The sequence below is a fragment of the Vicugna pacos genome, chromosome 10 (genome assembly GCF_048564905.1).
Source record: "Vicugna pacos chromosome 10, VicPac4, whole genome shotgun sequence".
In the NCBI taxonomy this organism is placed as follows: Eukaryota; Metazoa; Chordata; class Mammalia; order Artiodactyla; family Camelidae; genus Vicugna; species Vicugna pacos.
Genome location: NC_132996.1, coordinates 74563284 through 74582483, shown reverse-complemented (window position 1 = coordinate 74582483; position 19200 = coordinate 74563284). Strand labels below are relative to the sequence as shown.

Below are 19200 nucleotides of genomic sequence, written 5' to 3'. Positions count from 1 at the left end.
GCCTGGCACGCACAGAGACCAGCTTTGCTGAGCACAGTGGGGCTGGGGACGGCGTGGGGGTCTGGGGCGGGCAGCACCGGGCACCTGGCCGCCCGCAGCCTGGGTGGGAGGATGGGGCCCTTCGTGGCAGGGGCTGGGCAGGACAGTCAGTAGCGGGGCAGGCACAGGCTGCTCCCTGTGACTCTGGCCCCTCGGGCGCCTGCCTCCTCCCGCAGAGGTGAAGTGCCCGGCTCATCGGGAGTACCGTGCCTGTGGTCCCGCAGAAGAGCCCACCTGTCAGTCCAGGTGAGGCGCCCGTGGAGGCGCCGGGAGGGCAGGCTCTCCCCTCTGGCGGTGCTTCCGGGTGGCCCCGTGTGGGCCTGGGGGTCCGGCCTGTCCCCACCGCCCATCTCATCGCGCCCTCCCGCCCCCAGCCCTTCCCAGGAGAACAGCACCCAGCTGGTGGAAGGCTGCTTCTGTCCCGAGGGCACGGTGAACTTTGGCCCCGGCTTCGACGTCTGCGTGGACTCGTGCGGTAGGCTGCCCCCCGGTGCCCCCCGCCCCCGCTGAGGCTGAGCCCTGCCCGTGCCGCACCAGGGCTGTGCTCACAGCGGCTGCTGCCTCTCCTTCCTAGGCTGCGTGGGGCCCGACAACGTGCCCAGAGAGGTAAGCCAACCCCTGGGTGCCGGGGCCGCCTTCTCCCACAAAGGCCAAATTTTGGGGTGTAGGAAGGGCTGGACATGAGAGCCGGGGACCCTCAAGACTGAGTCCTGAGTCATTTAATTCCCGGACGGCTGGGCTAGGAGGGGTAGCCACCCCCGCACCCCTCCCTGGTCCACCCAGCTCCGCAGCCACACCCTGCTCCGCGCCTCCGCCCGCTGGTCTTTTGTTGCTGTGCACACCTGCGGAGGCGGCGTCTTGGCCACTGCAGAGCTGTGCGCGTCTCCTGCACGCGGTTGATTCTTGAGCTCTAGTCTGCTCGAGCCCCGCAGACACACGTGGTTTCTGCCGGGTGCGTGCTGTGTAGGTGGACGGTGGTGAGCAGGTCAAGGTTGTGGTCTCAGTGACCTGGCCCTGAGGGGAGCCCCTGTCCTGGCCCAGAACCTGCCCTGAGGGCTTGAGGTGGCAGGTGCCTAGGCGGGGAGGCGATGGGAGGGGGACGGGGAGGTGGGGCGGGGGTAGGGAGGGGGCGCGGGGAGGGCACAGGCTTTCCCGCAGGCAGCTCGGTGGGCTTCCAGGCGTGGTGCCTTGTCTCCCCGGGACCCCAGACCAGCTGCATGGAGGCCGAGGCCCAGGGCCAGGTGGGCCGGCGCCCCCTCCCTCCCCGCTCACCCCTTCCTCCCTGCAGTTTGGGGAGCACTTCCAGTTCGACTGCAAGGACTGCATCTGCCTGGAGGGGGGCAGCGGCATCAGCTGTCAGCCTAGGGCGTGCAGCCAGGACTCCCGCCCTGAGTGCGGGGAGGACGGCACCTACCTGGTCACCGAGGTGGACCCCGCCGACCCCTGCTGCAGCATCACCTCCTGCAGTAAGGCGCCCCTGGGGGCAGGGAGTGGCCTGGGCCGCGGGCCGTCCCCTCCTGGGCCCCCAGGGTCCCCGAGCGTGTCCCCGCTACACGGTTTCACCTCCTGGCTGAGCCGGGAGCCCTGAGTTCGCGGCCCGTTGGAGGCCGGGGCCACAGGGCGCGTCCCCGGGACGGTAGGGCTTGAGGAGGCCGTGTGCCCAGGGCTGGAGGGGTTCCTGCTGCAGGGCCCGGCTGGGGGGCTCGGCCTGGAGGAGCCGTGCTCACCGGCGCGTCTCCGCCGCTCTTCAGAGTGCAACGCCAGCCTGTGCAGGGAGAAGCCCCTGCTGTGCCCGCTGGGATTTGAAGTGAAGAGCGAGATGGTCCCCGGGAGATGCTGCCCCTTGCACTCGTGTGGTAGGTGTGCCGGGGCCAGGGAGGCCGAGCAGTGGGCGCCCGCTCCCTCCCCGGGGCTGGGCGGTGCTGGGAGTGTGGGTTGGGGGGAGGGGCTCCCCCCTGGGGGCTCCCTGCCCCTCGCGTGTCCACCGGCTGTGCGTCCGCCGCCGGGTCAGGAGGACTGTCTGACCCTCGCCCCGTTGTTCTTCGTCCCAAGTGCCCAAGGGCGTGTGTGTTGTGGAGAACGCCGAGTACCAGGTGAGGCCTGGCTGGCTGCAGGGGGAGGGCGGGGTGCAGATGCGGCTTGGGAGTGGGGTCTCAGCAGGCTCTCGGGTGGCCGGGGGCTCCGTTGGTGCCTGCACCAGGGTGCCCAGCCCTCTGCAGGCAATGGGGGGGCCGGCGTCTGTCCGGGAGGGGGGTGAAAGGTGTCACGGCGGCCCCCCTCACCCGCCCTTCCCTGTGCCCCAAGCCCGGTTCTCCAGTCTATTCCTCCAAGTGCCAGAACTGCGTGTGCACCACCAGCAGGGACAGCGCCACGCAGCTCAACACCATCTCCTGCAGCCACGTGCCCTGCAACACCTCCTGCAACCCCGTAAGCGCCCCTGCCCCGGCCGAGTGTGCTGCCGCCCGCGGTCGGTCGCTCGGAGCCCTTCTCTCTCGACGCCAACCGGCCCGTGGGTGTCCTGCAGGGCTTCGAGCTGGTGGACGTCCCCGGGGAGTGCTGCAAGAAGTGTCAGCAGACGCACTGCATCATCCAGCAGCCCAGCGACCAGCACCTCGTTCTGAAGGTACGCACGCCCCTCCTTCCCCAGGGCGAGGCTGGGCCTCCCGGCGCCGCCCGGCTGTCCGGTGCCCTGTCTCTCCTCGGGACAGCGGTCCTAGGGCTTTGCCCCCGCCCACTGGGTTATCCAGGGTGACCTTATCTCGAGATCCGTAACTGAGTCACGTCTGCAAGGCACCTTTTCCAAATAAGGTCACCTCTGCAGGTTGTGGGGGTTAGAATGCGGACACGTGGGTGGACTACAGGTGGTGGCTGTCCGTGCGTCCCGGTGGTTCTGGGCCTGTGGGCTGGACCTCCGGTCCCAGAAGCCGCACTTGGCAGGGTGGTCGGGGAGCTGCAAGGTGTCGGGGTGGTGCCCCCGCCAGCCTCACCCGGCCTCTCTCTGCCCCACAGCCCGGTGACATGAAGAATGACCCCCTGGACAACTGTACCCTCTTCAGCTGCGTGAAGTTACACAACCAGCTCATCTCGTCCGTCTCCAAGATCACCTGCCCCGACTTTGATCCCAGCACCTGCCTCCCGGTGAGCCGGCCGGTCTCTGCAGGAGCGTGGGGCCTCGGTCTTCCCGGAGGGCTGGGTTGCAGCTGCCCTGGGAGGCTCTGCTCTGGGCCCCTTCTGCAGGAGCTGCCCCTCGCCATCCCCGTCGCAAGAAGGGGGTCTCACTGTTGGGGGACCTGGGGGTCTCAACTCATTCCCCTCCCCTCCAGGGCTCCATCAGTCTCATGTCCAATGGCTGCTGCAGGAAGTGTGAGTACAGGCCAGGGGGCGGCGCTCCCGGGTAGGGGTTGGGCTTGGCAGGGGGCTCCCTGGGCCCCCTTGAGGCACAGGGGGTGGTCCTCCGTGAGCTTCGTCCCCTCTGTGACACTCTGGCTGGACGCTGAGTTGGAGGTCATCACCTGGGGTGCCCAGGAAGCCTGAATCCCCTCCCAGGGAGGAGCCGGACAGAACCCAGCTTGCTTCAGGGCAGGGAGGTGGGGCGCTTGGGGAGGGGAGAGGAAGTGGGCAGGGAGAGCCCAGGGCTCTGGAAGGTGGAGCCCCCGCCCTGAGCCTCGGCCCCTCCCCGCAGGCATCCCTCACGAGACTGGGATCCCCTGCTCCATGGTCTCCGTCATCAGGGAGATTTCCCACAACGGCTGCACCAAGTTGGTCAGCATGAACGATTGCTCTGGGTCTTGCGGGACCTTTGCCATGTGAGTCCCGCGTAGGGAGTGGCCCTGAGGGGCCGCGGAGGGGAGGCAGCAGCCGCCCGAGCAGGAGCAGGCAGTGGCCCCTCACTGCGGCCTTCCTTCCCCCAGGTACTCAGCCCAGGCCCAGGCCCTGGACCACAGATGCTCCTGCTGCAAGGAGCAGCACACCAGCCAGCGGCAGGTGGCGCTGCAGTGCCCGGGCGGTGGCACACTCAGCCACACCTACACCCACATTGAGAGCTGTGGGTGCCAGAACACCACGTGCGAGCTCCTGTCCCCCCAGGACAGGGCTCGGCGCTCCATCCCCAGGCTGCTGGCCCCAGGGAGGAGGTGAGCGGGGAGGGCGCGCAGCCCCGTCCCTCCGCCCCTCCGCAGCCTTGCGCATCCCCTTCCCACCGACCCTCTGAGCTTCCTCGCCCCCTAAGCTGACTTTCTCTCTGCGGCTATTTATTTTCCAAGTCTTTGCTCAGTCCTTTGCTTTGCAGAATAAACCTGGTCAGAGATGCCGTGTGGGGGTGCTTCTGTGGGTGCTGAGGGGCTGGGTGGCTGCTTCCTGGGGGGCGAGTTGGGCTCAGTCAGTAGGCTCTGCACACGGCATCCGGGGGACACCATGCACATGTGGCTGGCCTGGCCTTGGGAAACCTCGTGGACAAAATGCCACCTCCAGGGACCACCATCCTTGGGGCTCCCCTGGAAGGCTGCCCCCTGCCCTGTCCTGCTCTTGGCACGTGTGAAGCCCTGGCCGGGCCATCAGGATGCAGGCGGCTCCTTCCAGGAAGCCCTCTGAGCCTGAATCTGTTGAAAAGGCCTCTGTGTCCCTTTGCAGCCATTAAGCACGCGTGTGCACACTGTGTTCATTTGCACGTGTGGCTGCTGTGGATGTGTGCACATTTGTGTCTGTGTGTGTGGCACACGCCTCACCCCGGGGAGAGCAGTAAAAGTGCTGGTCTGTAGACTCGGGGGCAGGACGCTGGCTCCTGCTGCGAGAAACAAGTGACCACTGAGCAGCAGCCGGCCGAGCCGCGGGACCTGATACGGTGGCACGTGTGTTTGAGAGCTGCTTTGTGAGCTGGCTGAGCCACCAGGACGGGGATTCTGGGGAAGGGACGCTCTGGTCCTTTTACAGCAGAGAGCAAGGCTGGGCCGTGGAGACCCACCAGGCTGAAATCGTGCCAGGCTTCTCCTCTCTGAGCAGGTGGTGGGGAGTGGGAGCCCTGGGTCCCTCAGCCGAGCACCCCCTGCCTCCAAGTCCAGTTACCCAACCTGAGAGCGTCCTGGGAGCTCCAAGGGGCGGTGCCGCTGTGGTCCCCCCAGAGCCGGAGTTTGCTCTGCTCTCAGGGCATCCGCCACATTCCCACCTGACTGACGGGGGACTGTGGCCCTGCCCACAGGCCAGGGGGGGCTTCCCCAGTGTGGACCCAGAACCCCTCCTGTCCATTCGTTGACTCCTTCAGGCCTAGGCTGAGGCCACTGCCCCTGCCCCCTGTAGCCAGCTGACTCCCTCCCCCACCTGGTCCTCCCACCCCGGAAGAGACCAGGTCAGGACCTGCCAGTGAGACAGGAAGGGGGCAGGGCACAGCCATTCAAGGAATGCCACAGCAATTATCACCAAAATGGCGAAAGATTCAGCCCCAGCAGGCCTTGAGGCTCAGGATGATGGGAGATTTAAGTTCCAGCAGATCTTGATCTTCATTGTATGCCCATCGTAATTCATTAACGTGGGGAAGGACACGCCCGCAGGCGCCATGGCAGTCCCGAGGTCAGCCACAAAAGGTCAAGAGTGGGAGACGGCCAACCTCCTGGGAACCCCAGCCCCTTCCCCTCGACTGGTCCTTCTAATTATTAGCATAGGAAGCCACCAGGCCCATAAAAACAGCAGCAAGGCGCCTCGCAGCCGCCCCGTCTCTGTGCAGAGAAGGCCCGCACCCTGTCTGTGGAGTGTGCACCTACTAGTAATCTGAGCACCCAACCCCCACACCTCCTGGCCTGTCCCTTGCCTTTCATGGTATCTCTGTGAATAAATCTACCCTTACTCAACCGTGGCTCCCTCTTGAATTCTTTCCTGCGCGAGGCCAAGGACCCACACTTGGCGGGGCACGTCCCGGGGGCCCAACCGAAGCCTGGGACACGGCCCTCCTCACGCCCCACTTCTCCAACACATCAGTGCCACCCTGAGTCCTGGGCTATGCTCCTGCCCAGCCCCCTCTGCTGACTTTAGGAACTCCTGCGATCCTTGTCCAGACCTGTGGATGTGGTCAGTTGGCCTGGGCTGGCCTCGGAGTCTCCAAGTCCCCTCCTAGAGCAGAAGGTTTGTTGAGGGGACACGGTGGCTGCCCACCTCGGCTGGGTGGCCAAGTCCAGCTCCTGATGCCTCAGAACCAGCCCTGCAGGGCGGCGGTCAGTGTACCTGCCCAGGCCCTCAGCTGTCCCTACGTCCCTTCCTGGGCCTTGAGCTTGAGGGCTGTTCTCTCAGCGAGGGTCCTGTTGCCTTGGCCTAAATTCCAGCACAGGCTTGGGGACCTGCAGGACAGGAGTGGCGGGGGGCCGGGGGGGCGGTGTTCTGTGACCTGCACCCCGGTCAGGAGGAGGGGCCAGGCTCTGGCCCGTGGCCTCAGCCGCCTCCCAGGGTCCCGCCTGTGAAGTGGGGGCTTCCAGGTGACCAGGGGTGGGCCAGGGTGGAGCGGCGCCCACAGACCTGCTCCTTTAAGCAGAACGGCCCTGGGTTTCCTCTCCTGGACACCCGGTTTCCCCAAGATTTTCCTTGGCTTAAAAATAGTATGACAACCATGCGCGGATGGTCTCCAGGCCGCTGCCCCGCTCCTCCAGAGGCCTCAGTGGGAGCCCTCCTTCCGCCCCCCACCTGCCCGGTCACCCCCAGGGAGCAGGTCCCCACAGGCTGGGAAAGGATGAACCAGTGAGCGATCCGGAGGGCCCCGCCCCGCCCCGCCCCCTGCCGCGGCCCCGCCTCCCCGCGGCCCCGCCCCCTGCGAGTCCCAGGCGGGGCTGTGGGTGGGCGATGGCTGCTGTCTCCTTTCGTGCTTGTCTCAGGCCACCGTCCCACCCGCACTTACAGGTGAGGTCTCGGGGCCTGCTGTCTGCCGGGACCCTGGTGCTGCGGGCTGCGACCCTGCCCCTCCGCTCAACGGGGCTCTGCCTTGCCGCGGGCCTCCATCAGCGCCCCTCCCAGCCCAGCCCCTCTCCCACCAGGGCCTTCGGTCCGGATCCCGGTCCTGGTCCCGAGGGCCCTCAGCAGCGAGGCCCGAGTCTGCTCCCGGCGTGCTCCTGGTTCCCAGCTGGGGAGGGGTCCCCACGGAGACCCCGGGGCCAGGCCCGCAGGGCCGGGGGGCGCACAGCGGGGTGGCAGGCAGGGTCCTGCTCCCCAGTCCGGGGCCCCCAGCCTGGTCTGGGTCGCTGGGGTGAGCCCCACTTCCCACGGACAACCCGGGGGCCAGTGGGAGATGCAGTCTCTCCTCCTACCAAGGCAGAGCGGCCTCCGCCTGCCTCCACCTCTGCCCCAGCCCCCAGGCTTTCAGGCACAGCTGGCGGCGACAGGGGACAGCCCTCAGAGGTTCCCAATCACAGGTTGTGAAATGGGGCCTTCCCAGCAGGAGTTTGGCAGAGCAGGTGCTGCTGGCGCCCCCACCCTTGGCCCACCCAGGAGGGGGATGTTGGAGAGTGGGGGGTTGCTTCTTCAAAGGGAGGGGCGTCAGTGTGGCAGAGGGGTCAGAGGAGGGAGGGGGGAGGGAGGGTTGGTTGGCTGGAGCCCCTCCAGTCTGCAGCAGCTCCCTCTGCTTCCCCACCTGCCTCTGGACCCTGAGCTGCGTCTCCCGAGGGGTGCACCCCTGAGCCAGGGCCTTCACTTCTCCTGGACCGCCCTGGAGGGCTTTCCCCTGTCCCTGGGTGCCCCCCAGGCCAGAGGGGAGGAGGAACGGGCCAGCCAGGTGGGCAGCCGCCCCTGTGGACCCGATGCTGGGCCATGTCCTTGGCGCTGTCTTTGGGTGCCCTGGGAATGGGGCCAGGGGCCAGGCCCTGGACAGAGCAACTGCCTCTCCCCCCATGGCCCGCCACAGACCCCCCAGCAGCCCTGGGGCATCGGGGTCCTCCCCCCTTCACCAGGCCCGGGAGGGAGGTTTCCGCTCTACCCCACCCCTCTGCTCCCCTGGTGAGTAAGGAGGTCTTCTCGTGTGTAAACGGCAGGGTTCCCTGATGGCTCGGTGTCTGTTCTCTCCTGCTGCCCCGTGGACCCTCAGCCTCCAAGGGCCTTGCCGCACGGTTCAGTCCAGCCCCGTTTTCATTTGGGAAACTGAGGCCTGGAGGGTGGGGTCTCCCCAGGCCACCAAGGAGGCAGAGCTGGCCCGGCCATGGGTCCCTCTGGTGCATGTCCCTCCTCCTCAGGCCCCACTCCAGCAGGTGCCCTGACTGCATCCCCCTTGAGCTCCCTATGGTGGGCAGCTCTAAAAGTGCCCACCAAGGCCCCTGGGCTGGTGCATACCCCACATGTGTCTGGGGCAGTGGGCCGTGGGCTTCCTCTCCCCACGGGTTCAGCGCAGGTGGACACTCTCAGAAGTTGGTCCTTATGGGCCCCTGTCAGGCTCCAGCTGTGCAGGCCACCTGGGTCCAGCTGGGTCAGGGGATGCCCTGTTAGCCCACCTCTTTGCAGCGGGATCGTGACCATAAGCACAGAAGTGTAGAGCTCGGCCGTTTGCCCACCCAGGCCTTCATTTTCGGGGAAGGCAGCAGAGCCAGGACCCGTGCCTGGGCCCAGAGAGGACTGGGCCCTCTGGGCACCCTGGGGTGACGACAGGTCCCGTTGACCCTTTGCTACTCTTCTTGGGCTCCACCCGTGAGCAGAGCTCCCACTGTCTGGCCCTTGGTCGCCCACGGAGACACCAGTGATGAGGACACAGGTGTTCTCAGCAGCCGCCCAGGCGCCTCACGGGTGACGACCTTGCTCAGAGCTCAGAGCCTGGGCCGGGCTTCGGCTTCCCTCCTGGCTTTCGCTGAAGCACCTTTTAAAGCCACCACTCAGAGTCGAGCCCGTGAAAGTCAGTGATCTCGGCCCCAACCACCTTGCAAGTAGTAGGTGCTCGCTGTGACCTGGGACGGAGGATGCTGCCCACCACCCCACCCCCTCATTTTTGGGATCTGTAAGCAATATATCTGGTGACTTTGCTTCTCTTGTGTGAGTGTGTTGAAACTGCGCCTGCAGTCGGAATGCCCTGGGGTTCTCCCCTCCCCAGAGCGGGACTTGGATGCAAGGGAGTGGAGTCGTGTGTGCCCCCTCGTTCAGCAGGTGTGATCTGCGCAGTCTTAACACACTAGCCCGGCTTCTGACACAACACAGCCCCAGAGAAGAGCCTTCCCTGAGAAGCGGTTCTGGGCCGGCAGGGTGGGCCCGGGGAGGGGTGTTCCTTCTGAGGGACGCCCGCTTCCCTCCATGCCTGCCTCCTCACTTCCCTTTCCTGAGGAAACACTTGCCAGTGTCTTAAATCGGAACTGGGCCCAAATGTCATAGAATATTCCGCCGGATGCAGCAGAATCACATTCTTTATAAGTGCACATGGATCATTCACAAAGATGGGCCATAATTTAGTCATAAAACAAAAGTCAACATATTTAAAACAGCAAAAAAATCATGCAAAGCAAGTTAGGAAACCACATGGAATTAAACTAAAAGTCAACGACAGAGGACTGTATATGTGGAAAATTCCAAGTATTTAGACATAAAGACATGCTCCTAACCAACCCATGAACCACAGAGGAGGCCACAAGAGGCATTAGGAAATATTTAAAATAGAATAAAAATGAAAGCAAAACCTGTCAAAAATTGTGAACTGCAGCTAAAGCATTTTCTTAGATGGACTTTTCCACATTTAGCATTAAGGAAAAGGAAACTCAAAGCAAACAGAAAGAAGCAAACAGTAAAGAGCAGAAATAAATAACGTTTGAAAGAAAACCAATGAGCACAACAAGGAGCCAATGGAGATTGTCAGTGGAACAAACAAGCAAAACTGTCTCCGTGAAGAGATTAAAAACAATATTGACAAACCCTGCTAAGGTGGATCGTGAAAAAAAGGGCAAATACATCAACGATTAATATCAAGATGAAAAGGGGGCATAACTGCAAATCCTACAGACATTAAACGGATAGTAAGGGGATTTTATGAGCAACTTTAGACCGAGACATTTGAGAACTTAGATGAAGTAGGCAAATCTGAAGGAAACAAATACATAAAACTTGCTCAAGAAGAAACTGACAACTTGAGCAGCTGTCTGTTGAGTCTAGAAACCTGACGCATAATTCAAAAACCTTCCCACAAAGGAAACTCCAGGTTCAGGGGGCTTCGCTGGTAAATTCTATCAGATGTTTAAAGAAAAAGTAATAACAATCTTACATAAATTCTTTCAGGAAATAAAGAAGCAGGGGACACGTCTCAACTCATTTTATGGGGCTGGTATTTATGTTGATTCCAGAACCAAAGACGTCACAAGTAAAGCAAACTGCAGATCAATCCCTCTCAAGAAAATAGGTGCAAAAATCCATAACAAAATATTAGGAGGTCAAACTCAACAATTTATACACAGGCTAACACCCAGTAAGGTTTACACCAAGAATGCAAGATTGGTATAACATGAAAATCAACCAGTGTAACTCACTATACTCGTAAAATAAAGGAGGAAAGCAAATGATCATATTACAAGCAGAAAAAGCATTTGAAAAAACACGTGACCCTCCAGTGATAAGAATTCTCAGAAAGCTAGGGATGAAAAAGAACATCTTCAACCTGATTAGGGACATTTACAAAGACCCTGACACTAACATCACACTCAGAGGTAAAAGTCTGTTCCAGGATTGGGAAGGAGAGTAGGCTGTCTGCTCTCGCCGCTTCTAGTTAACATTGTACCAGAGGACCTTGCCAATGCAATAAGACAAGTAAAAGAAATGAAAGACACTCATGTTGGAAAGATCTGAGTGGTGCATTTCATAGAGATGTCTGTATTTGCAGATGAAATACTTACATACGTAGAGAACCTTAAGGAACCTACAAAATATCTACTAGAAATGATCAAGATTGCAGCATATAAGGTAAAGCACAAAACCAATGGTTCTCTACACAGTAGAAATGCACAGTTAGAAATTAAAGGAGACAGCTCCATTTACAATAGTATCATAAATAAAATACCAAGGAACACATTTTAACAAAAGTTGTGCAAGATGTGCATGCTAAAAACTACAGAGCATTACAAAGCAGAGTGCAGAGGCCGAAGTAAGCGGAAACCTACTCCACCTTCGCGGCAGGGGATTCAACGCTGCCAGCGCGGCTGCCTTCCTCAAACTGAGCCAAAGATTCAGTGCAACACCCCTCGAAGTCCTAACAGGCCTTGCTGAAGAAACCGACAAGCCGCTTTCAAATTCGTGTGGGAAGGCCAGGGACCCAGGAGAGACAAAAGGTTCTGAAGAACCAAGATAGAGTGGGAGGGCTCGCACTACCTGATTTCAGGAAAGTTACACGCACACACACATACATAATTTGTATTATATTTATTATTTATATTGTCATAAAGGTATAGTCTGTATGATTACTAGCATGCTGTTGGCATAAAGACAGACGTGCAGACCAACGCAGCAGGGCAGAGTCCAGGACAAGACCATTACTTTCATGGTGACTTGGTTTTCAAAAAGGTGCCAAAGTAATTAGCAGGATAAAGGCAGTCTTTTAAGCAGATAATGCCAAGTGGCTGTCTTTCTGTATGAAAACGAAATGAACCTTGACCCTTGGCTAACACCATATACAAATATCATAACCTAATTGCAAGAGCAAAAGCTATTATATTTATAGAAGAAAATATTTATGACATTGTTATAGGCAAAATTTTCTTAAACCAGACACGAAAAGCACAAAATAAAAAAGAAAAACACCTATAAAATAGGCTTTATTAAGATTAAAAACTTTTATTCTTTGAAAGACATGGCTACCAAAATGGCAAGCCACAATCTGGGGGAAAATTTTGCAAAACATAGCTGAAAAGGAACTTATATCCAGAATATATACACAGAGCTCTCATGGCTCAATAAAAATAAGGTAAACAACTCAGTTAAAAATAGGAAAAGAGTTACAGGCACCCTCACAAAGTACGGTAAAGTGTTTGTCAGTAGGCATATGAGAGGACGTTCAACATTGCTTGCCCTCAATAAACACACATTCAAACTGCAAAGATATGCCAGTCTCCACACACAGACAACACCAAGTGTTGACAAGAATGTGGAGCGACTGGAACTCTCAGACGTTGCTGGGAAGAAGGTGAAATTGTGCAGCCACTTTGGAAAACAAAATATTACCAAGTTAAATGTGTACTTACCATGCAACCCAGCAGGTTCACCTGTAGGCATTTACCAAAGACGGAGAAAACCACGTGGCCACAAAAAAGACATAGGAGAGTGTTTAAAGCATCATCCTTCAAGAGTTCTGAAGACTGGAGCTGGTGTGTGTGCCCGTCCACTGGCCAATGGACAGACAAGCTGCAACAGAGTCGCACACTGAGAAGCTCCCCTCCAACAAACATGAACGTGTTGCTGTGTGCAGCATGGCTGGGTACTGAAAGCATCCTATTGACTGAAAGCAGTCAAATACAGAGGACTGCAGGACTCCACCAGCGAGCTCTGAGAATGCCAGCCCCGGGGGAGCAGCACAGCCGCGGCTTCCGGGCCCGGATGGGGAGGCGCCAGCCGGAGACCGGCTCGGGCGCCCCCCGCCCCCGCCCCGTTTCCGCGTCCTGACTGCGGTGGTGGGTGCGCGGCTGCATGCAGTTACTGAAACTTACCGGGCTGTACACTTAAAACGATGCATTTTAGTGCATGTCAATGGCCCTGTAATGAACAAAGAAATGAACCCACTGCTTCAGACAGCTGTCGTTTGCTTAGCTCATGGTTTTGCAGTTTGCGTCTGGGCTCCTTGCCGTGCGTCTGCGGTCAGCGGGCGGGTCTGCAGGACCGGCCGCGGCCGGAGTAGCTGGGATCATTGGCGCCTGTCTCCAACGAGCCCCCGCTTTTCCGGAAGAAGGCGGCTGTTCACATGGTGGGCACGCTGCTTTCAAGAGCTTCAGGAGACCCCAGGGCGCGAGCTCTTGTGTCACATCTGCTGCTGTCCCGGTGGCCACCCTGAGGAATACGTTAGCGCAGCAAGTTCGGAGGGAGAAATGAGGAGGCACTGTGGGGCGTGCCTTCTTCTGCGGGGCCATGTCTCTTCCCCTTCTGTCCCCTCAGCTCCTGCCGCCTCATCCTTCACTTCCTCCATCTCAGGGACCGTGCAGTGGCTTAAGGGCTTAGCCAGATTTGAAAAGAAAAGCTGGGCGTGGGCATCCCCCGTCTCCCCTCTCCCTTCCTCTGGGGGCTGGCCTTGCTTCTGCAAGCAGGGGGCTTGTCTGGGCCGGTGCTGCTGGCGGTTGGAGGGTGTCCATTCCTCTCTAGGGGCCAGAGTCAGCAGGCACACTTACCCGCAAGCACGATCCTGGGCCTCCAGCCCAGAGGTTATAACGGACAAAACCAGGGTTGGCCCCGCACGCACCAGCTGCCCTTCCTTCTTCCCGGCTGGTTCCAGCATTCAGCTGGGGAGGGTGCTGTGAACGAAGCTCCGCCACCACCCGAGGACCCCAGCAAAATAAGCGAGAAGCTTTACCCAGCATTTCAAGCAAGGCTCAGCCACAAAGAACCCCCTGACTCAGTGGCGTCTCAGTCAGGGCCGCGCTGCTGTGCGGCAGTGACACGAGCCCCTGTCTTGGTGCCTTGAGGCAACAGAGCTTTTGTCCCATGCCCACGTCACGTCTGTTTCCCTCGGTGGGTGCCCTGTTCCCCTTTTCTCGCTCCAGGACCCATGGTGATGGGGCAGCTATCGCATCAGAGATCATGCCTGCCTGCCGGGTGGCAGGTCCGGCCTGGTGTCTAAATCCTTGGAACGAAGGGCGACCTGGCTGCCGGCAGCCACCAGGGTCAGGATGTGAGATACTGCTGTGTGAACAGGGTGGGGAGCTGGCCATGGTGACTTCCATGGCAGATTTAAAGAGGAAAACCTTTAACAGCTGCAGAAAGAAAACACCTGATGAAAGTAAACAGCTTGTGTTGATTTTTTCTTTTTAAAGCAAACTAAGACTAGAAGGAAACACTCCTAATCTGTTAGGGAGTATCGGTCAAAAAATGGCAGCAAACACCAGATTTAGTGCTGCAACTTTAGAATCGTTTCCATGGAAGTCGGGAAAACAGAGGCTGGCTACAGTGACCGCTTTCAGTCCACGGGGTCTGGAGCTTCTTGCCAAAGCAACGAAACAAGAAAAAAAAAATCAGGATTTGAAAAAAACAGAACAAAACCGTCCTGATTTAAAGACAGTGATTATCAAGACGAAAAAGCCAATTAGAATTCAGTAACATTGTTGGATACAAGGCTAATGGAAAAAAACACACAAACCGATAGCATTTATTTAAGCTCATAAAAACCAAGTGGAAAATACAATAGAGAATTATCTCATTAACACGGCCACAAAGCCCACGCAAATTCCTGAGAATAAATCAAACAGAACATGTCTCAGTCCATTCAGAGAAAATGGCTCTATGTCCTGGAAGGGCACGTGGGGGAGGTCTTACGAAGCAGAGAGAGGTATGCCCTGCTCATGGATGGGAAGATGCGATTTTGAAAAATGACACCAATTATTGGCAAATAGCTGAATAAAACCCAAGAAAGTAGCTTTCACAACCCCCACAGAGTTCTTCACGGGTTGTGGCAGGCGGCCCTGACGTGAAGGTCAAAGAACAGAGAAGAACCAAGGGTTCTCAAAGAAGCACCAGCTGGGAAGGCTGTCTCCAGAGGCAGCATGGCCGTGGTGCGGGGATAGGCAAGAGGACCGTGGAACAGACTGCACGCAGGATACTGGCTGCCGTGGGGACGGCCTCCACAGCTGCAGGGAGCGTGGGCCTTTAGTACCTGCTGCTGGGGCAGTTTCCCTCTGTGGGGAAGTTGGAAAGAGGTCTCCACTTCACGCCCCAAACTAAAATCAGACACCAAGTGGCTTAAAGAACTAGGTGTGAAGAGCCAAACGTTTAAACTCTTAGGAGAAAATGAAGCCTCTGACGTCAGGGCAGGGAAGGGCTTCTTAACCAAGGCACTAAAAGCCACCTGCGGGCTCTCCTGGGCGGGCCTACCTTCCAGACACAAGTGACAAAACAAGCAACAAGCAGACACTTGGCCTCTGGGCTCCAGGAAATGCAAGGGAACCAACCTTGGGACCCGCATTCACCCGCCAGACCTTCTGTCCCGGCTGGCCTGCCGAGAGGCCGGGCTGGTGAGAGGGAGTGGGACCCCGAGGCAGGCTGCGTGCCCGCCCCCCAAGACGGCACGTGCCTGTCCTGGCGCCAGACGCGGCGGTGAGCCCAGACCTGTGTGCGCAGCCCGCACGCACCGCAAACAGTGCTGAGCGAGAACAGACGGCTGGCTCCTTGGACACCGACCCACCTCTGTGGATTTCCGACGTCACCCGGGGTCTGTAACACGCACATTTACAAACGTGGTAAAATTATAAAAGAAACTTTGAGAACCACGGAATTCTGGGGCTGGAGAGGTACCAGTTCTATCTATAATATTTTATTTCTTGACGGAAAAATATTGAAGCAAAAATGTCAACTGACCAACATTGGCTGAGGCTGGATGGCTTGTTCTGGACAATGAGTTTGAAGCCTCTCCGAGGGAGGAGGAGACGGGGGCTGGTGGGCGTGCCCGGCCCCGTCCAGAGCCAACCCGGGCCCGGCAGCAGCGCGGAGCACACGCCGCAGGGGAGCCGCAGGTCTGGGCCTGAGCCACTTGTCCACGGTGCGGCCAGCCCCTCCCCGCATAAGCCGGCCGGCCGAGCCCACAGCCTGTGACCAGGAGGCCAGAGCCGGGGCCCTCGGCGTGATGGGGCCCTGAGAACCGCATGGCGCCTGGTGGCCCTTGAAGGAACCTCTGCCAGCGTTTGCTGGTGGTGTCGAGTCAGATCCCGTCCGTTTAGGGTTCTGCGGCCACTTCCTGCCCCCGACCAGCCTGCTGAGGATTCTCTCCCCGTGCACTTCTCCCGGTTTGTTCTTGCAGGTTGTCGTGGGCTGGACTGTGTTCCCCAGTTTGTATGTGGGGGTCCTGAGCCCACAGCCCACAATGTGACTGTGTTTGGAGGTGAGGGCTTCAAAGAGGTGATTAGGTGACATGAGGTCCCTGGGGTGGGTCCTGAGCCCACAGGCCTGGTGTCCTTACAGGAAGAGGAGATCAGGACACAGACACACGCAGAGGGACACCACGTGAGGACGCGGGAGAAGACGGCCCCACCCACGCCCGGCCCTCGGACTCCCCCCCCCCCAGGACGGGGGACAGTAAACAACCAACAGTGCTGTTTAAGTGGCCTCAGGAAGCACTCCCTGATCAGCCCTGTGACTGCACTGGGCGGGGGACCAGGAGCCCTGGGCCGAGGCTCAGAGAGGGCCATGGGGCTTCGGGCCATCCCCTCCGGCGTCCCCACCGAGAGGCCACGCCCTGCACAGCTGGGGAGGGACGCTCGGCGCCCCAGGCCGGGGGTGAGGCGGCTTCATCCAAGATACAGTCTTGAGGTGGCAGAGAAGGGCCAGCGACCTTGGGGGTCATGCGGCTGGGGCAGGCACCCCAGGACACGGAGCCCCAGAGACCGTGACCCCTGGAGGCAAGGCCAGGGCCTCCCCCTCGCTGCCCGGCTTCCCTGGGAGGCCCTGGCCCCGACAGCCCTCCTGGCACGGCTATGCTGCAGAAAGCGCCTGCCCTGTCCCGGCCAGAAGCGCTTCCCAGGCCCCGAGCTCCCGTTGTTCCCGGTGCTGACCGCCAGGCCCACAAACACCCTCCACAGTCTTTCTGCCACGTGGCTGGAGAATGGGGTCACGGCTCCCTGCAACCAAGCCACCGTCCCCACACCATCAGCGGTGGGCATTTTCCATCCCCAGGCCCCTTGGGGTCCGCAGGTCTATTTAACCAGGAGCTGGGGAGATCAGGCTGTCGCCAGCTGGCACCAGAGGGGTCCCCCGGTAGCCAGGGGCCAGTGGTGTCCTCTCACCTTGTTACGGAAACGACAGGCCAGCCAGGAAGCAAGCACCACTTGGAGGGCTGGAGTACTCAGATGTATTACGCCGGCGGGCTCAGAGGGGCTTCTGCTCCGAAGCTCTGAGCACCTCCAAGACGTGCACATGAGGTTTTATAGGGTTAAGTACAAGCTTGGGGTGTTTGGCCAATAGGCATGGAACAGCTTTAGCAACATCATTATCACAAAAGTAGAGGCAGTGAGGCAGCAAACCAACATTTCAAGGCCAGATATGTCTCTGAAAATCCAGCTGGCCAGCAAAGCATGAACAGGGAATCAGCAAACCGACACTTACTAACTTAGATTTACGAGTTAGCCCAGCAGAAGTCAGATCAGCAATGTGACACTTGTTACACTTAGACTTGTGACTTAGCTCGTTGGCCCAGCTGGGCTTTTCCTTCGCAACCTGGGGCCGTCCCTGGGCTGCCCCAAGGACCGGGAAGCGGCTGCTGTCTGTGAGTCAGCATCCTGGGACAGCGAATCACCTTCCTGCTTCCTGCACGGGGCGCATGGGGGGCTGGGCTGCACCTGTGCCCAGCGCACGGCCTGGGGCCGGGAGACCGCCTCCCCGCCACCGCGGCGCCGAGCTTGGCCAGACCCCTCCCCGGGGAGCCTGGGTGCTGCCCCTCTGCCGTCTGGGCCCTCTGGCGCCTGCCCACCCAACACTGCCGAACTGGCCCCTCGACGCTCTGCTTGAAGACGGAGGCCCCGGCACCGGAAACTTGCAGAGGTAGCCCCCACCCCTGCGTGACCCCTGCTTCGTGCCAGCTCTCACCGATGCTCGGGCAGGGGTCTCTGGGTGGGGGCACCCTGTACCAGGACACCGGCTTCTGTGAAATCAGGGCTCAGACAAGGCCAGCCCCCAGCAGCAGCTCTTGGCCAAACAACAAGCATCTCAAAGCCCTTTTTGGCCTGTTGGCCTGAAATGGGCCGGGCTCCAGGCCATGGAAGTTTACCCAACACTGCTCCCATCTCTCCTACCCTCCCTTTGCGGGGCCAAGCGTTGGCATCGTTTAAAGAGCCAGACCGAGGCTCGCCGGGAGAGCAGAGGTACCAGCCGCCCCTTGGAACCCGAGGGACCTTGCTTGGTTGGATGGAGGGCCGCTGTCTCCTCTGTGGCGTCTCCCAAGGTGGCTGTGCCAGGGCGGCTTCAGCCGCTGCCGGGAGCCCGTAGGTGCCTGTGGCACAGGGAGGCCCATGTCCCTGCACCGACGTGGGGACAGGTGGGTGGGATGCGGATGTGCTCCTGGCGGCCGCTGACTCCCTCTGCCACAAAGCCCCAGGTCTGGAGGTCGGACCCTGGCTCATGAGGGTGTAGCTCTGACCATCCCCAAGCCACCGTGTTTCCAGGACGCAGCACAGCCTCCTGCCTTTCAGTCCCTTCTCCACACATCTGTCTTGCAGGTCGGGCTCTCTAAGGACCCGCAAAGCCTAGGGTCGTTTTATGTCCTCGAGCTGGAGCCACAGTTTGGCTTAAATATAAAATAAAATTCAGAGTTCTTGTCTTTCTGCACTTACAAAATACCACTCCTGGGTCCTGCAGCCAGTGCGCGCATGGAGAGGTCGGAGGCCGACCCCGTCTCTCCCCTCCTCTCTGAGGCTGCGGTGTGACGCCGGCCAGGCAATGCGGGCCAAGGGATCCGCTGCCACGGGCCGGGCCCAGGGCGCCGCGGGCACCTGCCGGGTCCCCCCACCCCCGTTTCTGTCCCTGTTGGTTCGCTCCCCTGTTCTTACGGTTCGCACCGACAGAATCCTACGTAGGAACCCCCGCCTGTGAGATTCACGCTTGTGGTGGGTGTCAGACGCTCACGCTCATTACCGAGTGGTGCTGCGAGCCGCCGCAGCTCCGCGCGCGCCCTGCTGTTGGTGGGTGTTCGGTTACTCCCAGCGCTGTGGGGTGAGCTGTGTCCCCCACAGACCCGTGTACTGGAGCCCGAACACCACGCACCTCAGCCTGTGACCTTCTTTGGAAACACGGTCAGGTGGTGATCGAGTGAAAGCGAGGCCGTTGGGCTGGGCCCTGACCCTACGTGACTGGTGTTTCTAGGAAGGGGGATGTGGAGGCCGACACGCACACAGGGAGGACGGATGCCGCGCGAGGATGAAGGCAGAGAGCCAGGTGACGCCGCCGAATGCTGCGGGTGCCCAGACGGCAGCAACCCCGGAGCTGGGGGGCTCGGACAGACCCTCCCTCAGAGCCTCAAGGGAGCCAGCCTTGCTGGAACCTCGAGCTGGGGCT

The 19200-nt window shown here is 59.7% G+C and overlaps 1 protein-coding gene across 1 annotated transcript in view; it reads left to right on the top strand.

The window, feature by feature from the left end:
* LOC140698885 (mucin-2-like) overlaps positions 1-19200 on the top strand; it is a 48680-nt gene that overhangs the window by 23405 nt on the left and 6075 nt on the right. The window contains exons 35-50 of the mRNA XM_072970741.1: positions 216-285; positions 414-514; positions 614-645; positions 1328-1505; positions 1791-1895; positions 2092-2132; positions 2344-2466; positions 2564-2662; positions 3049-3177; positions 3363-3402; positions 3722-3845; positions 3951-4172; positions 13710-13768; positions 15956-16061; positions 18092-18184; positions 18561-18696. Of these exons, the coding sequence (XP_072826842.1) occupies positions 216-285; positions 414-514; positions 614-645; positions 1328-1505; positions 1791-1895; positions 2092-2132; positions 2344-2466; positions 2564-2662; positions 3049-3177; positions 3363-3402; positions 3722-3845; positions 3951-4172; positions 13710-13768; positions 15956-16061; positions 18092-18184; positions 18561-18696 (1658 nt within the window). The remainder of the gene's footprint in view (positions 1-215; positions 286-413; positions 515-613; positions 646-1327; positions 1506-1790; positions 1896-2091; positions 2133-2343; positions 2467-2563; positions 2663-3048; positions 3178-3362; positions 3403-3721; positions 3846-3950; positions 4173-13709; positions 13769-15955; positions 16062-18091; positions 18185-18560; positions 18697-19200) is intronic.